At 41.8% G+C, this 24,065-nt stretch overlaps 1 protein-coding gene across 3 annotated transcripts in view; it reads right to left on the bottom strand.

The window, feature by feature from the left end:
* Positions 1–10,514, bottom strand: part of LOC105716700 (RP2 activator of ARL3 GTPase) — a 43,378-nt gene extending 32,864 nt beyond the window's left edge. The window contains exons 1-2 of one of the 3 annotated variants that reach the window (XM_064364395.1): positions 10,295–10,324; positions 9,629–9,711 (exon numbers count right to left, since the gene is read on the bottom strand). Coding sequence is in view for 1 of the 3 variants with exons in the window: in XM_064364393.1 (XP_064220463.1) it covers positions 10,295–10,396 (102 nt within the window). In the remaining 2 variants the exon portion in view is untranslated. The other 2 variants (XM_064364393.1, XM_064364394.1) reach the window with 2 other exon arrangements.
* Positions 10,515–24,065: the final 13,551 nt, after the last annotated feature.

Genomic DNA, 24,065 nt, shown 5'->3' with positions numbered 1-24,065 from the left:
GGGATTACAGGCGTGAGCCACTGTGCCTGGCCTAGACTATATTTCTTACTACAGTCCTTAAAAGGTAATGGATATGCTTTAAAAATCAAAGAAAGGGGCCGGGCACAGCGTCTCACACCTGTAATCCAAGCATTTTGGGAGGCCGAGGCAGGTGGATCACCTCAGGAGTTTGAGACCAGCCTGCCCAACATTGGGAAACCCCGCCTCTACTAAAAATAAACAAACGTTAGCCTGGCATGGTGGCAGGTGCCGGTAATTCCAACTACATGGGAGGCTGAGGCAGGAGAATTGCTTGAACCTGGGAGGTGGAGGTTGCAGTGAGCCAAGATAGTGTCACTACACTCCAGCCTAGGAGACAAGAGCCAAACTCTGTCTCAAACAAAAAAAAAAAAAAAAAAAAAAAAGAAAAATTTCAAGAGTTGCAATTCATCTGATAATTTAATGTCCTATAGCTATTAAACCAAGTTAAGCATTATTTTCCCAACAGAAAACAAAAATGAACATCTTATTCTCTTACTAAGCAGCAATACAAATGTTTCATTAAAATTCATCTCCACAGTTAAATTTCCATAATGCTAATGTGAGATAAAATAATGGTATTTGTTAATTCTAATGGAAATTCAGTCTGAATAGAAGTAAAATAACTCAGGAGTACAAGAAGCACTATATAGGGCCGGGTGCGGTAGCTCACGCTTGTGATCCCAGAACTTTGGGAGGCCAAGGTGGGCAGATCATGAGGTCAGGAGTTTGAGACCAGCCTGGCCAACATGGTAAAACCTCATCTCTACTAAAAATACAAAAATCAGCCAGGAATGGTGGTGCACACCTGTAATCCCAGCTACTCAGGAGGCTGAGGCAGGAGAATCACTTGAATCCAGGAGGCAGAGGTTGCAGTGAGCCAAGATTGCACCACTGCACTCCAGCCTGGGTGACAGAGCGAGACTCTGTCTCAAAAAAAAAAAAAAAAAAAAGCAGCACTATATATGTACCAGGCACCATACTAAGTGCTCTACAATCATTCACTCAATCCATAAAAAACCCTAGAAGAGTTGTGCACTATAACTATCTCTGTTTTATGCTTGAGAAAATTGAGGCACACGGAGGCTACGTAACTTGTCCAAGGACACACTGTTAGTCAGTCCTTGAGCTTATCTCAGGCATAGACAGTCTGGCTCCTAAATACATTCTCTTGGCTGCTTCTTCATATTCAACCATATTCAGACAAAAACAATTGCTTACTAGGTGCACAAATCAATGGAATAGAGAGTTCATAAACAGGCATCTCTCTCTATATATATCTATATAGAACACACTATATAGATTATATATATATATACACAGAGATAGATGGAGAGAGAGAGTGACAAAGCTGCAAAGGCAATTCAATAGAGAAAGGATAGTCACTGGAACAACTGGACATCTATATGTAAAAAGAAAAAAAAGAATTTCAATCAGCACCTTGCAACATATACAATAATTAACTCAAGATGAATCACAGAACCTAAATAGAAAACCAAGAACTATAAAACTTCTTGAAGGAAACAGAGGAGAAAAAATTTGCAATCTTGGTTTATAAGATTTCCTAGATGTGAAACCAAAAACACAATTCATAAGAGAAAAAATGGAAACTGGACTTTTACCCAAATTGAAAATGTTTGCTCTTCAAAAGACACTCTTAAGAGAAGTTATTAACTGGGAAAAAGGTATTTGCAAAACATACATAAACAGAGGACTTGTAGCCAAGATATATAAAGAGCTCTGAAAAACTCAATAATAAGAGAACAAATAACCCAATAAAAAATGGGCAGAGGATTTGAATAAACACTTTACCAAAGATATATGGATGGCAAATAAGTACACGAAAAATGCTCAACATTTAAGAAAATGCAAGTCATTAGGGAAATGCAAGTTAAACTACAATGAAACATCACTACGTACCTATTAGAATGGCTAAACAATTTTTTTTTAAGCTAGGCCAAGTGCAGTAGTTCACAGCTGTAATGCCAGCACTTTGGGAGGCCAAGGTGGGACGATCGCTTGATGCCAGGAGTTTCAGACCAGACTGAGCAACACAGCGAGACTCTGCCTCTACAAAACATAAAAATAGTAGCCAAGTGTGGTAGCAGACACATGTAGTGTAGTCCTAGCTACCTGGGAGGCTTAAGTGGGAAGACTACCGGAGCCCAGGAGATCCAGGCTGCAATGAGCCATGATCATGCCACTGTACTCCTACCTAGGAGACTGAGCAGACCCTGTCTCTTAAAAAGAAACAATTAAACCTGACAATACCAAGCAAGTGATGTGAGGATGTGGAGCAACTGTATCTCTCATATATTGCTGGTGGGCAAAATGGCATAGCCACTTTGAAAAATAGTTTGGCAGTTTGTTTTTAAAATTTTTATTTTTATTTTATAGAGACAGGGTCTTGCTCTGTTGCCCAGACTGGAGTGCAGTGGTGTAATCAGAGCTCACTGCAGCTTCAAACTCCTGGGCTCAAGTGATCCTTCTGTCTCAGCCTCCCAAGTAGCTGGGACTATAGGCATATGCTGCTATGCCTGGCTATGTTTGTCCATTTTGTAGAGATGGGGTCTCACTATGTTGCCCAGGCTGGTCTTGAACTCCTGGCCTCAAGTGATCCTTCTGCCTTGGCCTCCCAAAGTGCTACGATTACAGGTGTGAGCCACTGACCTGGCAGTTTTTTGTAAAGTTTAATAAACAATTTCCATATGATCAGCAATCCCACTCATAGGTATTTACCCAAGTGAAATGAAAACTTATGTTCACTCAAAAAACTGTACACAAATATTTATGGTAGCTTTATTCATAATTCCCAAAACTGGAAACAACCCAAATGTCCTTTAACTGATGAATGGATAAACAAACTGTGATACATCCATACAATGGAATACTACTCAGCAATTAAAAAGGGACTCCTGGTCTGGCATGGTGGCACATGCCTGTAACTCCAGCACTTTGGGAAGCCAAAGCAGGTAGATCACCTGAGCTCAGGAGTTCGAAACCAGCCTGGGCAACATGTCGAAACCCCATCTCTACCAAAAAGATACAAAAAATTAGCTGAGCATGGTGGCACTCGCCTGTTGTCTCTGCTACTTGGGAGGCTGAGATGGGAGGATCACTTGAGCCCTGGAGGTTGAGGCTGCAATGAGCCAAGATTGTGCCACTGCACTCCAGCCTGGGTGACACAGTGAGATCCCATCTCAAAAAAGGGAAAAAAAAAAAAAAAGAACTCCTGATATATGCAACAACATGGGTAAATCTTAAATACATTATGCTAAGTGAAAGAAGCCAGACTCAAAAGGCTATGTATTGTATGATTCCACGTATATGACATTCTCAAAAAGACAAAACTATAGGGATAGAAAACTTATCAGGAGCTGGGAGTCAGGCTGACTACAAAGGAGCAAACTGACTACAAAGGAAGAACTTTTGGGGGATGATGGAACCATTTTATATCTTGATTGGCGATAGCTACACAACTGTATTTATTTGTCAAAACTCATAGAACCATACACTTAACAAGGGTAAATTTTACTGTGTGTAAGTTACACTTCAATTAAAACAAATGTTTAAAATTTAAACATTGTTAAGTCAGCTTCAGGGCTAGGCAGCCATGTAGCTAAGAGGTTATTTCACAAATGAAAACATTAGTGCCACATAATTATAGAAATAATAAGACCAGTATCTTGAGCTTACTCATGAGCTTTGCTTATTGATTTGAGAAACTGAAGTACTTATATTTATATTAGCTTACCATGTTGTGAAATATATAACCACAAAATAGAATTATGAAATCTTTTTTTGAGACAGAGTCTCGCTCTGTCGCCCAGGCTGGAGTGCAGTGGCACAATCTCAGCTCACTGCAATCTCCGCCTCCCAGGTTCAAGTGATTCTCGTGCCTCAGACTCCCAAGTAGCTGGGATTACAGGTGCGTGCCACCGCACCCGGCTAATTTTTTATATTTTTAGTAGAGACGGTGTTTCACCATGTTGGCCAGGATGGTCTCGATCTCCTGACCTCGTAATCCACCCGCCTCGGCCTCCCAAAGTGCTGGGATTACAGGCATTATAGGCATGAGCCACTGCACCCAGCCCAGAATTATGAAATTTTAGGATTGAAAAGATTACCCATATCATCTAATATGATCTGAATCTATTTTATATCCTATCACATTTCCTTTGTTCATCTAGCTTTGCCTGAATGTTTCTAGCAATGCTTACCTCCCCTCATGAGCTGCTCAGAGAATTAGAGAAGTGGAAAGGATCTTAGGAAACTGAGGCTAAAAGCTAAATTACTTTACCAGTGAGGTATAGTTGGGTGCAGAATATAAATTAAAATTCCAGCCCCATATACTTTTCACTCTCTATGCTTTTTACCTTTATCAAAATTTTATATAGGTGAAGAAATTGGAACACTCACACATTGCTGGTGGAAATATAAATGGTGCAAGCACTCTAAAAAATAGTTTAGCAGTTCCTCAAAAAGTTAAACACAGAGTTATCGTATGACCCAGCAATTTCAAACCTAGATGTGTACACAAGAGAAATGAAAACATGACCAGACAAAAACTTGTATATAAATGTTCATAGCACCATTATCCACAATAGACAAAAAGTAGAAACAGCCTGAATGTCCAACAGCTGATGAATAGATAAATAAAATGTGGTATATCCATATAAAGGAATAAGGTTTTGATATGTTACAATATGGACAAATTTCAAAAACATGCTAAGTGAAAGAAGCCAGTCACAAAAAGCTAAATATTGTGGCTCCACTGAAGTGAAATATCCAAAATAGAAACACCTATAGAGACAGAAACTAAGTTTGTGCTTTCCAGGGGCTGGGGAGACGAGAATGGGGAATGACTGCTAATGGGTATAAGGTTTCTTTTTCCAGGGATGAAAATTTTCTAAAATTCGATCACGGTGATAAGCCTGTGAACTTACTAAAAAATACTGAATCATATACTTTATTTTAAAACTAAATTTATTTTAAATTTTTATGGATATATAATAGTATTATGCGTTTATGGGGTACATGTGATGTTTTCATACAAGCATACAACACTGTAATGATCAAATATGGGTAACTGGGACATCCATCACATCAAACAGTTATCATGTCTTTGTGTTGGGAACATTCCATGTTTTCTCTTCTAGCTATTTCGAAATATACAATAAATTATTATCAACAATAGTTGGCTGTGGTGGGTAGTGGGGAGGAGAGGATGAACAGTGGTTGGTTAACGAGTACGAAAATACAGTTAAATAGTCAGGCACCGTGGCTCCATCATAATTTTGCCAAGTTACTAGTTCTGAAATAAAGTGTAATCCCAGCACTTTGGGAGGCTGAGGCAGACCCATCATTTGTGACCAGGAGTTCGAGACCAGCCTGGCCAACATGGCAAAAGCCCATCTTTACTAGAAAATACAAAAATTAGTTGGGCATGGTGGCACGTGACTGTAATCCCAGTTACTCAGGAAGCTGGGGTGGGAGAATCGCTTGAACCCAGGGGGCAGAGGTTACAGTGAGCTGAGATCATACCACTACATTCCAGCCCAGGCAACAGAGGGAGACTCCATCTCAAAAAAAAAAAAAAAAAAAAAATACAGTTAGAATGAATTATATACTTTAAATGGGTAAACTGTATGGCATATGAATTATATCTCTAAAAAGCTATTTTTAAAGTTAACAAACAAAGAGTTAGTTATATCCTTTAAACAACTTCATGTAGAAGATTTAAAACCTACTGGCAAATTCTCTGACACTCCTTCCATTACGAGATCACCTCCTCTTGAAACTGGGTGGGCATTTGTGACTGCCTCAGCATTACTTCTGCCACATTCAAATTAAGTCAAATTAAGTGACTTAAGAATTCACTTAAGAATCTAGTTAGAAAAAATCATGCAGCTTCTGCCAGTCTCTCTGAGGATGCTTGCCCTTGGAACCTTGCCATCACACTGTGAAGAAGCCAGGGCTACATGGAGAGGCCCCAGCTGAGCTCCCAGCCCAAAGCCAGCATCAGCTTGCCAGCCAGCTAGGTGGTCAAGCCATCTTGAAAACGGTCGCGGCTGATAGCACATTGATCAGAGTCACCCTGCTTAACCTTACACAAATTAAAGAGTTGTGAACAAAATATTTGCCATTATTTGAAGCCATTAAGGTTTAGGGTGGTTTGGCACACAGCAATGGGTAACTAGAATACTTTTCATACTTAAAAGAAGGATAAAAACAGTATCTAGCCTCCTCCTACTCAGTGCAGACACTTCTTTCTAGCAGATGATCACCCCAACTGTCCGAAAGTTTTGACTAACAAGAAGATCAGGTCCTCAACAAAGCTACCACTTCCACTGATAACCGACTCTGGGAATTATGATCTGCCTTATATTAAAACCAGTTCTGTCATGCCCAACCTCTGGTTTAAGTTCTTTCCTCAAGGTGACCATTATTATCTAAAACCTCTTCTTCAGAACAGGCCTTAACCTTACTAAACAGTAGAGAAATCTTTAGCTTTCTTCTACTATATAGCTGAGGAACGTGAAGTGCACAAATTGGCTGCTTTACCTAAAGTTACACAATAGATAGTTGAATTTCTGGCATAAGGTTTTTGTTTAGTATTATTTCTATTGAATATGAGGCAAATATAACAGATACAACATGTGTTGTCCATACTCAAATCACAATTTTCATACTTAAGCCATCACTGTTTAGAGAGTTAATCCTCATTTCTATTATCTAGGAGGAAGAGTATGGGCATGAATAACTGGAAGATGAAAACCACTTTTCTGTACCACTTTTCCTCACCTCATGTGTACTTAAATATTTCCTGTTTTAACTCCAGAAAGCCAGTAAACTCTTGCAGGGCAGGGATAAGTCTTATAATTGAGTCTTACTTGGTGTTTGAGTACATATATACTGAATAATTTGCCTACCTATGGGTGGCAGCATACAGATAAGGATAAAAGCATTTCTTTTGAAATAATGTAAACACAAGTCTTACAATCCAAAAATATTTCTCATTACATCAGTGTAGGAATTGTATAGTAAACTTTCTTCTTTTTCAAAGTCAGCAGCAATAGAAAACGAGCTGTTGACTACAGTATGTCAATTGCTATGACAATGCTTAGTCCCCAAACATTCTTTCTAATTGAGACAATTTCTCTCAGCTTCAGTCCCCCTAAGGCTGACCCAATTACACAACTCAAACCCCAAAACCCAAGGGGTGCCTCTCAATAAAGATACTCTAGGCTGGGCGCAATGGCTCATGCCTGTAATCCCAGCACTTTGGGAGGCTGGGGCGGGCAGATCATCTGAGGTGAGGAGTTCAAGACCAGCCTGGCCAACATGGTGAAACCCTGTCTCTACTAAAAATATACAAAAATTAGCCAGGCATGGTGGTGCACGCCTGTAATTCCAGCTACTCAGGAGGCTAAGGCTGGAGAATCACTTGAACCTGGGAGGCGGAGGTTGCAGTGAGCTGAGATCGCGCCACTGTATTCCAGCCTGGGCGACAACAGAGAGTCCATCTCAAAAAAAAAAAAAAGATACTCTGATTACACAACTTAAGGAAAAATATAAACACTCAAGTTGCAAGGAAATTTTTCAGGCAACCCATTTTGTTTTTACATTAAAAGTCTTAAAAGTTGAATGGTAATTGTCTGATAGAACTTTAAAACTGTCTATGCTATAATCCATGATCGCATTCCAGAAGCCTAAACTTTTAATACAAATCATTTCTATTAATATGCATGCATCATATCTCATTTGTGTTCTCTGGGCTATACTTGCATTCTGTCCCTTTTAAGGTACAAGTGAAATCTTCTAGGAGCAAGCAAGACCACGCTCAGTAAAAGTATCATTGGAGTAATACAGAACATTTGCACACTAGCCCAGATTGACCTCATGGGAGGCAAGGAACTAGAAAAACATATTTTATTTATTTATTTTTTCAGTCTCACTCTGTTGCCCAGGCTGGAGTGTAGTGGCCCAATCATGGCTCACTGCAGCCTCTAAGTCCTGGGCTAGGCGATCCTCCCACCTCAGCCTCCCGAGTAGCTGGGACTACAGGTATGCACCACTATGCCCCACTAATTTTTGTATCTTTAGTAGGAATGAGGTTTCACCATGTAGCCCAGGCTGGTCTGGAACTCCTGGGCTCAAGAAAGCCACCAGCCTTGGCCTCCCAAAGTGCTGGGATTACAGGCATGATTCACCATGCCTGGTCCCAGAAAAAAATATTTTAAATTGTATAAAATTTAACAAGCTATCTTAAATGAGGCACCTTAGAAAGAATTCCTAGTAATTCCAAAAGAAAAAAAATCCAAAAAGAAAAAGCTATGTTGGGAAATGTGGTATCTGCATTGTCTCAAAACGTAAGCTGGTAATTCTCTTTAATAGTCCAAAAGATTTTAAAATTGGGTTGTTTTCAGAATATAATGCTCATTTGGTTACAAATTCTCATTTTGATTCATTGAGTTGATTAAGATTTTCACGTTTATTATACACACACCCAGAAGCATGAGCTTATTTCACATATCCAGTAACATCTCTTACATCTCTACAACTACAGAACTTAGTAGTTTCTCAACAAAATCTGTTCTCTGTAAGCTCAAAACAGTGTCTACAATTGAAAGTTTACTACACACTCATTTGTAAGAAAAAGCTTAGATGTCGGTGTCCAGTATTATATTTCTCAATGCATTTACTCAGCCAATGGGCAAAAGAAGAAGAAGAAAAAAAAACCAGGACACACCCACTTATCTAAAAGAAGGATTAACATGAGAAATCCCAACTAACCCAGATATCATGTTAATAAATGTTAACTGTAAAACAATTTATTGTGAAACGATGAGTCATACATAGGCAACCAAGACTACTATAAATAAAAAACAAAGGCATTTTATGTAATTTAGATGTAGCCTGGGTTCAGAAGAAAAAACTAAAATAAAAACATAATATACAGCTTTCTCTGTGGCAGACAGTTCAAGCTAAAAGAACATTGTTAGTGATCTTTTAAAAACCGCCTATCAAACTTTAAATGGCAGGTGCGATCTTCTTGTGAAATAGACAGCACAGTACTTTCTTCCCCTACATTATAAAATACTGCCATCGAGTATGACTAAGAGAGAATGTACTGCGTGACCCAAGAAGGGTGTGTATGAGAAGTAGGGGCAGAAAGATGGGGCTGAGAAAAACTGCAAAAAGCTTTCAATTTCTTAACTCTGACTCTTCGAGACCAGAGCTTACCTGAATACATTCTCTTGGGGATTGGAAATCACGCAGAAAGTTCTATGACTCCAAAACGTCAATACGTTTACTATAAAGTATTCTTGGGTAAAGATGTGTTGCCTTAAGCAAGGAGGTAACTGTTCATAATACTCATTTGAAAAACCCCTTATTTTGTTTGGGCGCAATAACTGGTAAGTCTATCAAAGTATTTTAGTAGGCACAAATGAAGAACTATATACAAAGAGGAACTATTATGAAATATATGACCAAGTGTGTTTTGTGTAAGACTAATGGACGTTTTCAAAGTTTTTTGGTTTCTGGCTATATACAAAAGTGAAAATAAGGACGTTTTCATTCATTTAAACCAACAGTAAAATACTACCTGGTTTATGCCGCTTATTTTCACCTTACAGTCTTAATACACATTCCAAGACTGATTCGATAGTCATTATTTCTTTCGGATAACTGGAAGAGGAGGGAGAATAAAAGCATACATTAAACAGTCCACTCAGTAATTGAGAAAATTCAGCAGTGAAATATATCATGAGGCACGAAAGAGATTTACCGGGGAGGGCAGACAAAAGAGAAAACAGCCACAGCACATTAAGCCCCGGAAGAGATGAGAATCAGTCCCATATACATAACTCGACGACTGAACAAAACCCCGCCTGGCGCTGCCAGTGGGTGAAACCAGGTGCTGTGCGATACAGGGCGTTCCCGGCTCTTTCCCTCTCTAGAACTGATCATCCCCGACAGGAAGTCAGAGCAAGGCAGGGTTCGGAACCCGAGAAAGCTCCCGGGTGGGTCTGTCTAACAAGACAACAAACTCTAAGACTCCTTCCGGAGCTCCACAACCCTCCAGGCGCCCTCGCTAGCGCTGTACTTGACGCCCCCGAGTCCCAAAAAGTCGTGCACCCGGACTTCAGCTACCCGTGTTCAACAGAGTGCGGCAGCGGTAGGGTCGGCCCCCTCAGTGGTCCCGGGCCATAAGGGACCCTGGCGGAGCGGCTCAGGAAGGCCGAGACGGCGGCTACACGACTTTCACTACCTTCTCGCGCTGATCCCAGCTGTACTGCTTTGGCCGCTCCTCCTCGTTCTCGGGCCGCGACTCCCTGTCAGCCTTCCGTCTCTTGGAGAAGAAGCAGCCCATGGTCCCAACCCGCGGGGCTCGCTGGCCGGCTCACTCGCTCAGGCACCTCCTGGAGTGTGGCGTGAACCCCGGACACCCGGCTCCGCAGCGCTCCCGACAACGCCCCGCGGAACCACCCAACAGTCCGTAGCCTCTGTTTGCCCACCAGGCCCCGCACCCCTTCCCCTTTTTCGTCGCCCGGACGACCCAGCCCAGCCAATGACCGTTCAGCGCCTCTTGAGCCAATTAAAGCCTCTCAAGTAGTCCTGCGCAGCCTATGGAGAGAGGCCGACGTACTCACACACCAATCCACGCCTGGCTTCTCCATTAGCCCCAAGCGGTGGGGCGGGCCGGTTCTAGCGCAAGCACGGCCAACCCCGCCCTTGGCCCCGCCCCTCCTGGGACTTGGTGGGCTCTCCTGCTGGTGGGAGGCCAGGCTCGGCATCCGCGTTTTTTTGCCCCTGGTTCATAAATTTGCAAGTTCAAGGCGCGGGAGCGGTCTCTAGTCGAACATTAGATTTATCTTATGATGAAAGTTGTGAGGGAACAGAAATTCCTGCGGACACAAAAAGACCCTGAAATTTGTATTCCTAAATCCTCTTCTCCCCTTATCACCCTTCCTACCACCCTCTCATTGCCTGGCCAGGTTCACTCCCTCAATAACTGTACCCCATAACCTCCCAATCCTCTTCTGTGCTTTTTATCTTTTCTTTCTTTCTTTCTCTCTCTCTTTCTTTCTTTCTTTTCTTTCGTCTTTCTTTGACAGGGCCTCGCTGTGTCACTCAGGCTGCAGTGCCACAGTCAACTCATTGCAACCTTGAAACCTTGACTTCCTGGGCTCAAGCGATCCTCCTGCCTCAGCCTCCCTGCTGAGTAGCTGGAACTACAAGCAAGCACCACCAGCTATATATATATATATATATAGTACTTTTGTAGTAATGGGATCTTGCTATGTCGCCCAGGCTGATCTTGAACTTCTGGGCTCAAGCGATCATCCTGCCTCAGCCTCTCAAAGTGCTGGGATTACAGGCAGGAGCCACAGCACCTGGCCACCTTCTGTGTTTTCTTAAGACTTTCACATATGGTTCTAAAATTGCACAAGTACTTAGTAAAATAGTTAATTGTGTATCATTTCCCTATACGAATTGTCACTTTCCTGAGAAAGTAATTACATACTTTGGTTCATAGGTTCATGCCTGCTGGGACTACAGGCATGAACACCTGCGCTCAGCCCAAAAGTGCATCCACTTTAAGACATACTGTAAAGTATGTAATTCTCATAGTAATTGAGAAAATTCAGCAGTGAAATATATCATTACAGGTTCACGCCTGTAATCCCAGCACTTTGGGAGGCCAAGGCAGGCGGATCACAAGGTCAAGAGATCGAGACCAGCCTGACCAACATGGCAAAAACCCATCTCTAATGAAAACACAAAAATTAGCCGGGCATGTTGGTGTATGCCTGTAGTCCCAGCCACTCGGGGAGGCTGAGGCAGAAGAATTGCTTGAACCCAGGAGCCGGAGGTTGCAGTGAGCCAAGATCGCACCACTGCACTCCAGCCTGGGTGACGGAGGGAGACTGTCTCAAAAAAAAGGGGGAGGAGTGGATGTACCTTTGAATCCCCGACACCTGGCCCAATTCCATACTAGATGCTCATTGCAACGTTTATTAAGTGAATGAATGAATGAATGCGTGGGTGTTAGTGAAGGAAGCATTTATAAAGTTTCCCCCATTCCTTCCCAAAGAAACTGACAGAACTGTGGGGGTGGGAGGCATGTGGATTTATGGTAAAGGAGTTCTCCTCATGGAGTTTATAGCCTCATTGAGGACATAAGCATTGCATATGAGCAATCAGATCTGTTCTAAGCAAATGGCGCAGGGTTTGTGAGAATATATTTAAAAATACACCCACCAAATATTTACATTTGTTATACGTGGGTTGAATTTTACTGCAATACACATGCATTGCCTATGTAATAGAAAAGAAAGGTAAGTCAGTTTCTCTAAGAAACAGTATTTTGACATCTCAGTACGGCGTCAAATGCTGATCACTTGAGGTTCAAATTTGGTTATGTTTTAAATTTCCCACACTTATTCACATCTAGTTTGTATCCTAAATGAGCCTCCGACTTCTTTTTTTTTTTTTTTTTTTTTTTTTTTTTGAGATAGAGTCTCGAGCTGTCACCCAGGCTGGAGTGCAATGGCACGATCTCCACTCACTGCAACCTCTGCCTCCCAGGTTCAAGCGATCCTCCTGCCTCAGCCTCCTGTAGCTGGGGCTACAGGTGCACGCCACCATGCCTGGCTTATTTTTGTATTTTTAGTAGAGACGGGGTTTCACCACATTGGCCAGGCTGGTCTTGAACTCCTGACCTCAGGTGATCTGCCCGCCTCAGCCTCCCAAAGTACTGGGATTACACGGGTGAGCCACTGTGCCCGGCCGACTTAATTTGAACATGAAGAATGTTCCCCTTTTTATTTCCTGTCCTTTATTGCACAATTGGGAAGAAAAGTACATGTGCTTAAGTATTAGAAATTACTGCAAATTTAAGTTCCAGATCTTAGGCAATAGAGTCTTTACCCAGCGCACACATTTTCTCCTTCAGAGTGAGATGAAGTTTTATGTGAAGATGTTTTTGGATAAGATCCTCATTAGATATTTTATAATCACAGATAAAATTTATAAAATAATCTATGATTATAAAATATCCATGACCAGATATAACTATGTAACTGTGACCACCACGTAGTGTAACAGAGGAAGCAGAGATCCAGAGAGGTGAAGGGATGAATTTGTGGTCGCGATGAGAGTGGCTGAGCGGGAACTGGAAAAACCCAGAGCCTGTGTTTCCCAGTGCCTCCTCCTGCCTTAAGTTTGTTCCTCTCTCATTCATTTGAAATAAAGAAGTATCTGCTTTTGCCTTCTGATGCCTCTGGGAACTCTGTCCCACAGTGATGCTATTCCTTTTCATCAATAAACAATATAACAAACGAATTTTAGAGAAACAGCCTCTGAAACTCTCACTATTTTGAAGTATTCATTAATGAGAAAAGCTCAAACCCACAATAAAACCTATATCCAACAGTGATCTTTTCAGGGACCCTTAAAAGTGAAGATAAAGTCCCCTTTCTGTCCATTCCCATATCACCATCACTCTTTTTAATTTTATCCTCACTTTTTCTTTTTTTGAGAAAGTCTCACTCTGTCGCCAGGTGCCAGGCTGGAGTGCAGTGGTGCAATCTCGGCTCACTGCAACCTCCGCCTCCTGGGTTCAAGCAATTCTCCTGCCTCAGCCTCCCAATTAGCTGGGGCTACGCGCCACCACGCCCAGCTAATTTTTGTATTTTAGTAGAGACGGAGTTTCACTATGTTGGCCAGGATGGTCTCGATCTCTTGACCTCGTGATCCGCCGCCTTGGCCTCCCAAATCGCTGGGATTACAGGCGTGAGCCACCGTGCCCGGCCAAGAAAATTAAATTAAATGTTAAGAACCGGAAACTAGAAAGCTAATGAACAGAGCTAGTACTAGTGCTGTCTCATCCTTTTTCTTTCTCTGTTATTCTTTCATTTTTTCTTCCCCCTCTCTTTTTCACCTGCCCCCATGAATTCTCATCACTACTTATTTTTGCAAACCAGCTCTCTACTTACTCATCAGCATTTACATGACTGACAACAGCTATCCCACCCTGATTCCTCATGGCCTTTCTGTCCAAGGGCATGCTAGTCTCAAACTCTCAAAGGAGATAATCATATCACTCACCTAAGGAAATACTTCACATCAAGTGAAGGAGGAGTGTTTCTGTCACTAGTCACTACATTGGCTCTGGATTGGTGTGCACCCCAGTCACATTGCTGCAGCTGCAGGCATGAATTCCAAACATGTGTGTTACTGATATGGGTGGGAAGCAGGTCCTGAAAAGGGAACTCTAACTCTGCAGAGTTTAGGTAGAAGTTGGTTGCTTCTTCTGCCTGTATTCCTCCTGCTGTTTATACTCTTGTGACTTCTTTTCTATAGAAGGCTGCCCTTCATGTTCAGCTTAATGTATATATTCATCTATATTTAAATGTTGAGTTGTGGTTTACACCTGGCCACAAGCTCCAGAGATGGCTCTGGGTCCCCTGAGTCTTAACCACAGAAGTGTTACTTCTCAGAAGACAGTCCTGGCCGGGCGCTGTGGCTCATGCCTGTAATCCCAGCATTTTGGGAGACTGAGGCGGGTGGATCACTTGAGGTCAGGAGTTTGAGACCAGCCTGGCCAACGTGGTGAAATGACTAAACATACTAAAAATGCAAAAATTAGCCAGGCGTGGTGACGCACCCCTGTAATCCAGCCACTCGGGAGGCTGAGGTGGGAGAATTGCTTAAACCCGGGAGGCAGAGGCTGCTGTGAGCCTAGATCGTGCCACTGCACTCCAGCCTGGGCGACAGAATGAGACCCTCCTCTCAAATAAATAAATAAATAAATAAATAAATAAATAAGAGGACAGTCCTAAAGCAGTGTATCCCTACAGCATGAATAAGTCAACTACCCCAGCAATGATGACTGGAAAATTCCCTATGTTTGAGTTAACCTGACACATCCTTGCTCACTCTGCACTCACCTAAGGAGATACCTCACATCAAGTGAAGGAGGAATGTTTCAGTCATCTGTTGCTGCATAACAAACCACCTGAAACTTAATCACTTAAAGCAACAATTATTTAATTTTTCTTTTACTCGTCAACCTGCCTTTTAGGCAGGGCTTGGTGGGGACAACTCAATTCTGTTCCACAGGACATCTGAGGCCTCAGCTGGGATGACTCAAATGGCTGGGGTGCTGGCCAGGAATCATTCTACACGAAATCTCAGAGCCTCTCCACGCAGTCTCTCTTACAAGGTGGCCTTAGGGTAACTGAACTCCATATATCGTGCTCAGGGCTCCAAGAGTTAGTGTTCCATGAGACCAATGCGGAAGCTGCAAGGCTTCTCATGGTGTAGCCTCAGAAGCCACGCAACATCACTTCACTGGATTCTACTGGTCACTCAGGGCTGGCCCTGACTCACGAAGGGAGGAGACGAAACAAGGGACATGAATACTGGAAGGTGCAGATCTTCGAGGTGTCATCTCTGTGGCTAGTCTCCATGGCAGGAGACAAATCTGTTCAATTCATATACTGAAGAGGATTGGAAGATTTAAAAAATATATATAGGCAGATAACTTATACCCCCTTTTTCTGAAGTTTTTATTTTTTTTTAAACAGGGTCTCATTCTGTCACCCAGGCTGAAGTGCAGTGGTGCAATCATGGCTTACTGCAGTCTCAACCTCCTGGGCTTAAGCGATCTTCCCACCTCAGCCTCCCAAGTAGCTAGGACCATAAGTACCCGCCACCGCACCTGGCTAATTTTTTTTTTTTTTTTTTTTTTTTGAAACAGGGTCTCATTTTCTCACCCAGGCTGGAGTTCAGTGGCACAATCTCAGCTCACTGCAACCTCTGCCTCCTCCTGGGCTCAAACGATCCTCCAACCTCAGCCTCCCAAGTAGCTGGGACTACAGGCGCATGCCACCATGCCAGGCTAATTTTTGTATTTTTTGTAGAGATGGAGTTTCACCATGTTGCCCAGGCTGGTCTTGAACTCCTGGACTCAAGCGATCCACCCATCTCAGCCTCCCAAAGTGCTGGGATTACAGGCATGAGCCACAGTACCTTGCCACACCTGGCTAACTTTTCAAATTTTTTGTAGAGACAGGGGGCTTACTATGTTGCCCAGGGTGGTCTTGAACTCCTGAGCTCAGCAATCCTCCTGTCTCAGCCTCCCAAAGTGCTGGGATTACAGGCGTGATCCACCACACTCAGCCCCTTTTCCTACGTTTTTGATTCAACACTTCTTCTCCCTCTTTATTTTTATTTTTATTTATTTATTTTTTCTTGAGATGGAGTTTCGCTCTTCTTGCCCAGGCTGGAGTGCAGTGGTGTGATCTCGGCTCACCACAACCTCCACCTCCCAGGTTCAAGCAATACTCCTGCCTCAGCCTCCCGAGTAGCTGGGATTACAGGCAGCACCACCACGCTTGAATAATTTTTGTATTTAGTAGAGACAGTTTCATCATGCTGGCCAGGCTGGTCTCAAACTCCTGACCTCAGGTGATCCACCCGCCTCGGCCACCCAAAGTGCTGGGATTACAGGCGTGAGCCACCGTGCCTAGCCTAGTATCCTCTTCTTATGTCTACCAAACTCTCAGTCTGACATTTAGACGATTCCCAACTCACATAATGCTACTCATCAGCATTTATATAGCTTAAAAAGAATTTTAAAGTAGTGAAAAATAGATTTGGGCAAGGTAACTGATGCCACAAGAAAAAAAAGTGTCAGCAAAAGAATAACATTTCCTAACTCTTACAGAAGAAAATGGTTAATATCATATAGATGGCCAACACCTAAGCAGTCCCAACAGTCCCTGGATTTATAAGAGTAGGATCTCTTTCCTACCTTCCACTCTTCCGCTCCCCTGGTTTTGAACAAAGTGAACAAAAGTTAGGGGTAATTCTAGACAAAATCTTCCTTTAGAGATGCTCTGTTAGGCTTGGTATAATTCCACTTCCTCACCTCCCCCACCACATACACCCAGCTGCACAGTACCTTCTTAGATTTCTTACATTCAGGATAAGAAAGTGAATTGGGGAGGAAGACATCACTTTATCACTTCTTGCATACAATCTCTAATTATCACAATGCTCAGAATGACATCTAATAAATAATATTTCACTCTAAGACAAGGAGAATTTCAGGATTTGTAGGCTCTAATGTCTATACAATATGGATTGGGTTCTCTGAAGAAAAATAACACTGATTATGAATGTAAAATTTCCAGGGCCTTGCCTGGGGTGTGTACAGGACTCATACAAGCAAAGGGGTCTAAAGTTTATATTTCATTAGCTATGTTAAAACATTACCTGTCCAGAGGTATTCAGGATATTATATCTTGAAGAGTCAGGATTTAATTCACAAAGGCTACCTATTTTTCATATACCAATTGGCTTTAGAATGTCTACATGACAGCACATTATACAGACAAAGGACTAAGAAGACCATATTCTCCTGGCAATGCTGCTGATCTGCCACAACTTATGAAAAACCTCAATCGGAACAGAGAAATCAATAGGTGCAAGCTCATGAAAGCCAATAGAAAATTAGCTACTAATGCTACTCTGGGCACACTGCCTATGGGGAAGCCCTGCTCCGCAAGGACCAGCATTAAAAAAAAATTAGCTACTGGGGTCAGATGTACACAAAACAAAATTAATGTAACCTGTACTGACTTCTTAGCAATAAGCAGAGACAACTACACAATCAGGCATTCAGATGACCAGAGGTACAAATTTGGTCAAACTCTTAAAAAGTTAGGCAAGAGAAAGAAATAAAGGGAATTCAAATTGGAAAAGGGAAAGTCAGATTGTCCCTCTTTGCAGATAGCATGATCTTATACACAGAAAAGCCTAAAGACTCCACCAAAAAATGCTTAGAACTGATTCTTAGAACAAATTCAAGGCCAGGTGCAGTGGCTCATGCTTGTAGCACTTTGGGAGGCTGAGGCAGCTGGATCACTTGAGTCCCGGAGTTCAAGACCAGCCTGGGCAACCAGGCTGTCTCTACAAAAAATATACAAAAATTAGCATGGTGGCACATGCTTGTAGTCCCAGCTACTTGGGAGGCTGAGGCAGGAGGGTTATTTGAGCCCAGGATGCAGAGGTTGCAGTGAGTCGAGAAGATGGCGTCATTGCACTCCAGCCTGGGCGACAGAGCAAGACTTTGCCTCAAAAAAATAAAAAATAAAAAAAAAGGAGCAAATTCAGTAAAGTTGCAGGATATGAAATCAACACACAAAAATCAGTAGCATTTTTATACACCAATAATGAACTATTTGAAAAAGAACCAGGAAAGCAATCCCATTTGCCATACAAAATACAAAACAACAACAACAACATAATAATAATACCTGGGGATAAATTTAACCAAAGCAGTGAAAGATCTGTACAATGAAAACTACAAAACACCGATGAAATAAATTGAAGAGGACACCAAAATGTGGAAAAACATCCCATATTCATGGATTGAAACAATCTACAGATTCAGTGTAATCCCTGTCAAAATACCAATGACAATTTTCACAAAATAGAAAAAAAAAATCCCCAAATTTGTATGAAGCCACAAAAGATCCAAAATAACCAAAGTGATATTAAGCAAAAAGAACAAAGCTGGAGACATCACACTACCTGACCTCCAAATTTCCTACAAAGCTATAGAAACCAGAACAGCATGGTACTGGCATAAAAACAGACACAGAGACCGATAGAACTCAACAGAGAACCCAGATATAAAACCATGCATTTACAGCCAACTCATCTTTGACAAACGTGTCAAAAACATACACTGGGGAAAGGACAGCCTCTTCAATAAATGGTGCTGGGAAAACTGGATATACATATGTAGAAGAATGAAACTAGACCCTTATCTCTCGCCACACAAAAAAAAATCAGGCTGGGTGTGGTGATTCACGCCTGTAATCCCCGCACTTTGGGAGGCTGAGGCGAGTGGATCACCTGAGCTCAGGAGTTTGAGACAAGCCTGGCCAACATAGTGAAACCCTGACTGTACTGAAAAAAAAAAAAAAAAATACAGGCCGGGTGCAGTAGCTCACACCTGTAATCCTAGCACTTTGGCAGGCCAAGGTGGGCAGATCACTTGAGGTCAGGAGTTCAAAACCTGGCTGGCCAACATGGCGAAACCCCGTCTCTACTAAAAATACAACAATTAGCTGGGCATGGTGGTGTGCGCCTGTAATCCCAGCTACTTGGGAGACAGAGGCAGGATAATTGCTTGAACTTGGGAGGCAGAGGTTGCAGTGAGCCAAGATCACGCCATTGCACTCCAGCCTGGGCGACAGAGCAAGAATCCATCTCAAACAAACAAACAAACAAACAAACAAAACAGAAATCAGCCTGATGTGGTAGCACAAGCCTGTAATCCCAGCTATTAATTAGGGAGGCTGAGGCAGGAGAACAGCTTGAACCTGGGAGGCAGAGGCTGCAGTGAGCCAAGATCTTGCCACTGCACTCCAGCCTGGGTGACAGAAAGAGACCCTGTCTCAAAAAAGAAAGAAAGAGAGAAAGAAAGAAAGAAAGAAAGAAAGAAAGAAAGAAAGAAAGAAAGAAAGAAAGAAAAGAAAGAAAGAAAGAAAGAAAGAAAGAAAGAAAGAAAGAAAGAAAGAAAGAAAGAAAGAAACAGAAAGAAAGAAATTAATTAAGGAAAGAAGGAAAGTTTTCTCAAAACTCCCTAAATTGAAAAAAGGTCCAAACAGAATTCCAGGCTGGGCACAGTGGTTCACGCCTGTAATCCCAGCACTTTGAGAGTCCAAGGCCGGAGGGTCACCTGAACCCAGGAGTTTAAGACCAGTCTGGGCAACACAGGGAGACCCTGTCTCTACGAATAATAAAAAATGTAGCCAGGCATGGTGGCACATACCTGTGGTCCCAGCTACTCGGGAGGCTGAGGTGGGAGGATCACTTGAGCACAGGAGGTCGAGGCTGCAGTGAGCAGTGATCACATCACTGCACTCCAGCCTGGGTGACAGAGTGATACCCTGTCTCAAAATAAAACACACAGAATTCCAAGACTCTTTACCTGCATCATATACAGCCGTGGCTTCACCATGGTGCTCTGGTAACCTTGCATGTATCCACATAGAACACAGCTGAATAAAAATCTTGGCAGAACGCCTTGTGATCTTTCTGGAACACTAGGGGACAGGAGGTTTGTGAGTAACTGCAACAAAACCGTTTCCCACTCACCTCCCTATCTTCCCTGGAAGATATCAGCCTGGAAGGCTGTCATCAGACAATTTGTTTTTTTGTTTGAGGTTTTTTTTCTTTTTGAGACAGAGTCTCACTTTGTCACCCTAGCTGGAGTACACTGGTGCCATCTCGGCTCACTGCAGCCTCTGCCTCCTGGGTTCAAGCGATTCTCATGCCTCAGCCTCCTGAGTAGCTGGGATCACAGGCGCCCACCACCACGCCCTACTAATTTTCTTGTTTTTAGTAGAGACAGGTTTTTGCCATGTTGGCCAGGCTGGTTTTGAACTCTTGGCCTCCCAAAGTGCTGTGATTACAAGCATGAGCCGCCATGGCCAGCCAAGATAGTTTCTTGTAGCCTTCTGGATTTTGATGAAGAGGCTTTCTGTCTCGCCCCCTTAGGGTACAGCTGCAGGTCATAAAATAACTTTGCTGCAGTCTGGAATGGGCTCCTCAGTGACAGGGTGTCCGATTATTTATATTATAGTCATTTGGCCCTTTGTTTTAGTGTTGCCCTGCTCAAAGCCCATGGGGAGCTGGCACCCTTGGCTACCCTTCCTTTCACTGTCTTTGTAAGTAATCAACTGTATGAATCTAAAAAAGGCTTGTTGTTTCTTTGCTGGTAGAGTCTGTCAGGCCTAGACTTGCCTTGTGATTGACACACATTACCCAGGCTCTTCAGGTGGGTACGAAGGCCAATAATTTGTGGGAGAGAGAGTGTGAAAAAGTTTTCCTGGGGCAAATCAGACTGTGTCCTCCAACTTTCAGAACCAGGGCACCCTCATTTTCTTCCCCCAAATCTACTTCCACTCACAGTCCTTTAATGCTTTTACATTGGTGGCATTTGATTAAAAAGAGCAGCAAATAAATAGGCTAATGACATGAACAAATAATTGACAATCATGGAAATGCAAAGAACTATTAAGTATTTAAAATATTTGATCTCACTAGTAATGAAAATGTGAACACTAAAATTAACAAAGTGCTGGCAAGAGTAGGGGGTGGGGCAAGTAGGTACCACCTTTCAGGAAAGCAAATTGGCAATAGGTAGAAAGAGCTTTACAAAATGTTTATTTCTGGCTGAACACGGTGGCTCACAGCTATAATTCCAGCACTCTGGGAGACTGAGGCAGGTGAATCACCCGAGGTCAGGAATTCAAAACCAGCCCGACCAATATGGTAAAACCCTGTCTCTACTAAAAATACAAAATTAGCCGGGCGTGGTGGTGGGTGCCTGTAATCCCAGCTACTTGGGAGGTTGACGAAGGAGAATTGCTTGAACCCAGGAGGCAGAGGTTGTAGTGATCTGGGATCATGCCATTGCACTCCAGTCTGAGCAACAAGAGCAAGACTCTGTCTCAAAAAAAAATTATTTTTGACTATAGTCACCCTGTTGTGCTAGCAAATACTACATCTTAGTCTAACTATTTTTGTTGGATGCATATATATTTAAAATTGTTATATCCTCTTGCTGAATTGACCCCTTTATCATTATATAGTGACCTTTTTCTCAAAAGTTTTATCTTCAAATCTATTTTGTCTGATAGAAGTGCAGCAACTCCTGCTCTTTTTCATTTGCATTGGCATGGAATATATTTTCCCATCCCATTATTTTCAGTCTATGTGTGTTTAACAAGTGAAGTGTGTTTCTTGTAGGCAACAGATCATTGAGTCTTGTTTTTTTAATCTATTCAGCCATTCTATGTCCTTTGATTGGATAGTTTTGTCCTTTACGTTAATGTTATTATTGATAAGTAAGGATTTACTCCTGCCATTTTGCTATTTCTTTCTAGCTGTTTTATGTCCTTCTCTTTCCTTCCTTCCTTCCTGTCTTCTTTTTAGTGAAGGTGAGTTTCTCTGATGGTATGATTCAGTTTCTTGCTTTTTATTTTTTATGTATTCATTGCATGTTTTTTGATTTGAGGTTACCATGAGGCTTGTACCATGATTTTAAGCTGATAACAGCAATACTGTCTGCATAAACAAACAAGCAAAAAGAAAACTAACAAAAACTCTACAGTTCAACTTCATCTCCCCACTTTTTAACTTTTGGTTGTTTCTATTTATATCTTATTGTACTGTCAATGTCTTGAAAAGTTAGTGTAGTTATTATTTTTGATTGGTTCATCGTTTAGTCTTTCTACTTAGGATAAGAGTAGTTTACATATCACAATTACAGTGTCATAACAAACTGTGTTTTTTTTCTGTGTACTTACTATATTAAATAGGGGAGGGACAGTGGGGGGTGGGGAGTTGGGGAGAGACAGCATGGGGAGAAATGCCAGATATAGGTGATGGGGAGGAAGGCAGCACATCACACTGCTATGTGTGTACCTACGCAACAATCTTGCGTGTTCTTCACATGTACCACAAAACCTAAAATGCATTAAAAAAAAAAAGAATAAAAGAGCTGTTACATTATCTTGGCAACTATTGTAAATGTGATAGACAAAAAAATAAAATATTTTGTCAGCAACTAAAAAAAAAAATTACCAGTGATTTTTTACCTTCAGATGAGTTCTTATTGCTCACTAACATCCTTTTTTTCTTTTTCTTTCTTTTTTTTTTTTTAAAGAGAAAGAGAGGAAAATAGGAAGGAGGAAAAAGGAAGAGAAAGAGAGAGACAGAATGGGGAGGAGGGAGAAGGAAAAGAAAGAGGGAGAGAGAATGGGAGTATTGATTTCTTGCCCAGGCTAGAATGCAATTTAGTAATGGGTATTGAAAACCTCTTTTATACTGATAATTATACTTAATGATGTAGTCAGGAAGGAATAAGGGAAGAAGATAACAAACAAACAACCAACCAATATTTAATTTAAACCTATGAAATGCTATGCGATTACTGAGGAGTGATTTACTTCCAATTATATAGTCACCTTTGGAATAGGTGTGAGGTGGTAATGTATGTTTTGTGTATTTGAAGTGGAGAGTTCTATAAATGTTTATTAAGTTTACTTGTTCCGGGTCTGAGTTCAAGTTCTGAATATCCTTGTTAATTTTCTATCTCGTTGATCTATAGAATCGTTAGCTCTTCTTGTTGCATTGATCCTTTTGCCATTATGTAATGTCATTCCTCGCCTCTTTTGATCTTTGTTGCTTTAAAGTCTACTTTATCAGAGGCGAGAATTGCATCTCCTGCTTTTTGTTTATTGGTTTATTTTTACTCTCTGTTTGATTGGTAAATCTTCCTCCTTCTCTCTGAGTCTTTGTGTATTGTTGCATGTAAGATGGGCCCGGATGTAGCATACCGATGGGTTTTGGCTTTTTATCCAATTAAAATATATATAAGTTTAATACCGGCGTTTGATGCTAGCTGGCTGTTTTGCCCATTAGTTGATGTAAATTTTTTATTGTGTTAAAGTTCTTTGCTTTTTGATATATTTTTGGAAAGGCTGATATTGGTTGTTCCTTTATATGTATAGTGCTTCTTTCAGAAGCTCTTGTAGAGCAGGCCTGGTGGTGGTGAACTCTCTAAGTACTTGTTTGTTCGCAAAAGATTTAATTTTTCCTTCACTCATAAAGCTTAGTTTGGCTGGATAGGAAATTCTGGGTTGAAAGTTCTTTTCTTTAAGGATGTTAAATATTGGTCCCCACTCTTTTCTGGCTTGTAGGGTTTCTGCTGAGAGATCTGCTGTAAGTCTGATAGGTTTCCCTTTATGGGTAACCTGACCTTTCTCTCTGGCTGCCCTTAGTATTTTCTCCTTCATTTCAACCCTAATAAATCTGGCGATTATGTGCCTTGGGGTTGGTCTTCTTGAAGAATATCTTTGTGGTGTTCTCTGTATTACCTGGAGTTGAATATTACCCTGCCTTGCCAGGTTGGGAAAATTTTCCTGAATGATATCCTGAAGAGTATTTTC

Source organism: Aotus nancymaae, unplaced genomic scaffold, assembly GCF_030222135.1.
Source record: "Aotus nancymaae isolate 86718 unplaced genomic scaffold, 86718_ANA_hifiasm-v0.15.2.pri h1tg000058l, whole genome shotgun sequence".
Classification (NCBI taxonomy): Eukaryota; Metazoa; Chordata; class Mammalia; order Primates; family Aotidae; genus Aotus; species Aotus nancymaae.
This window is presented reverse-complemented; position numbering and strand designations above follow the sequence as displayed.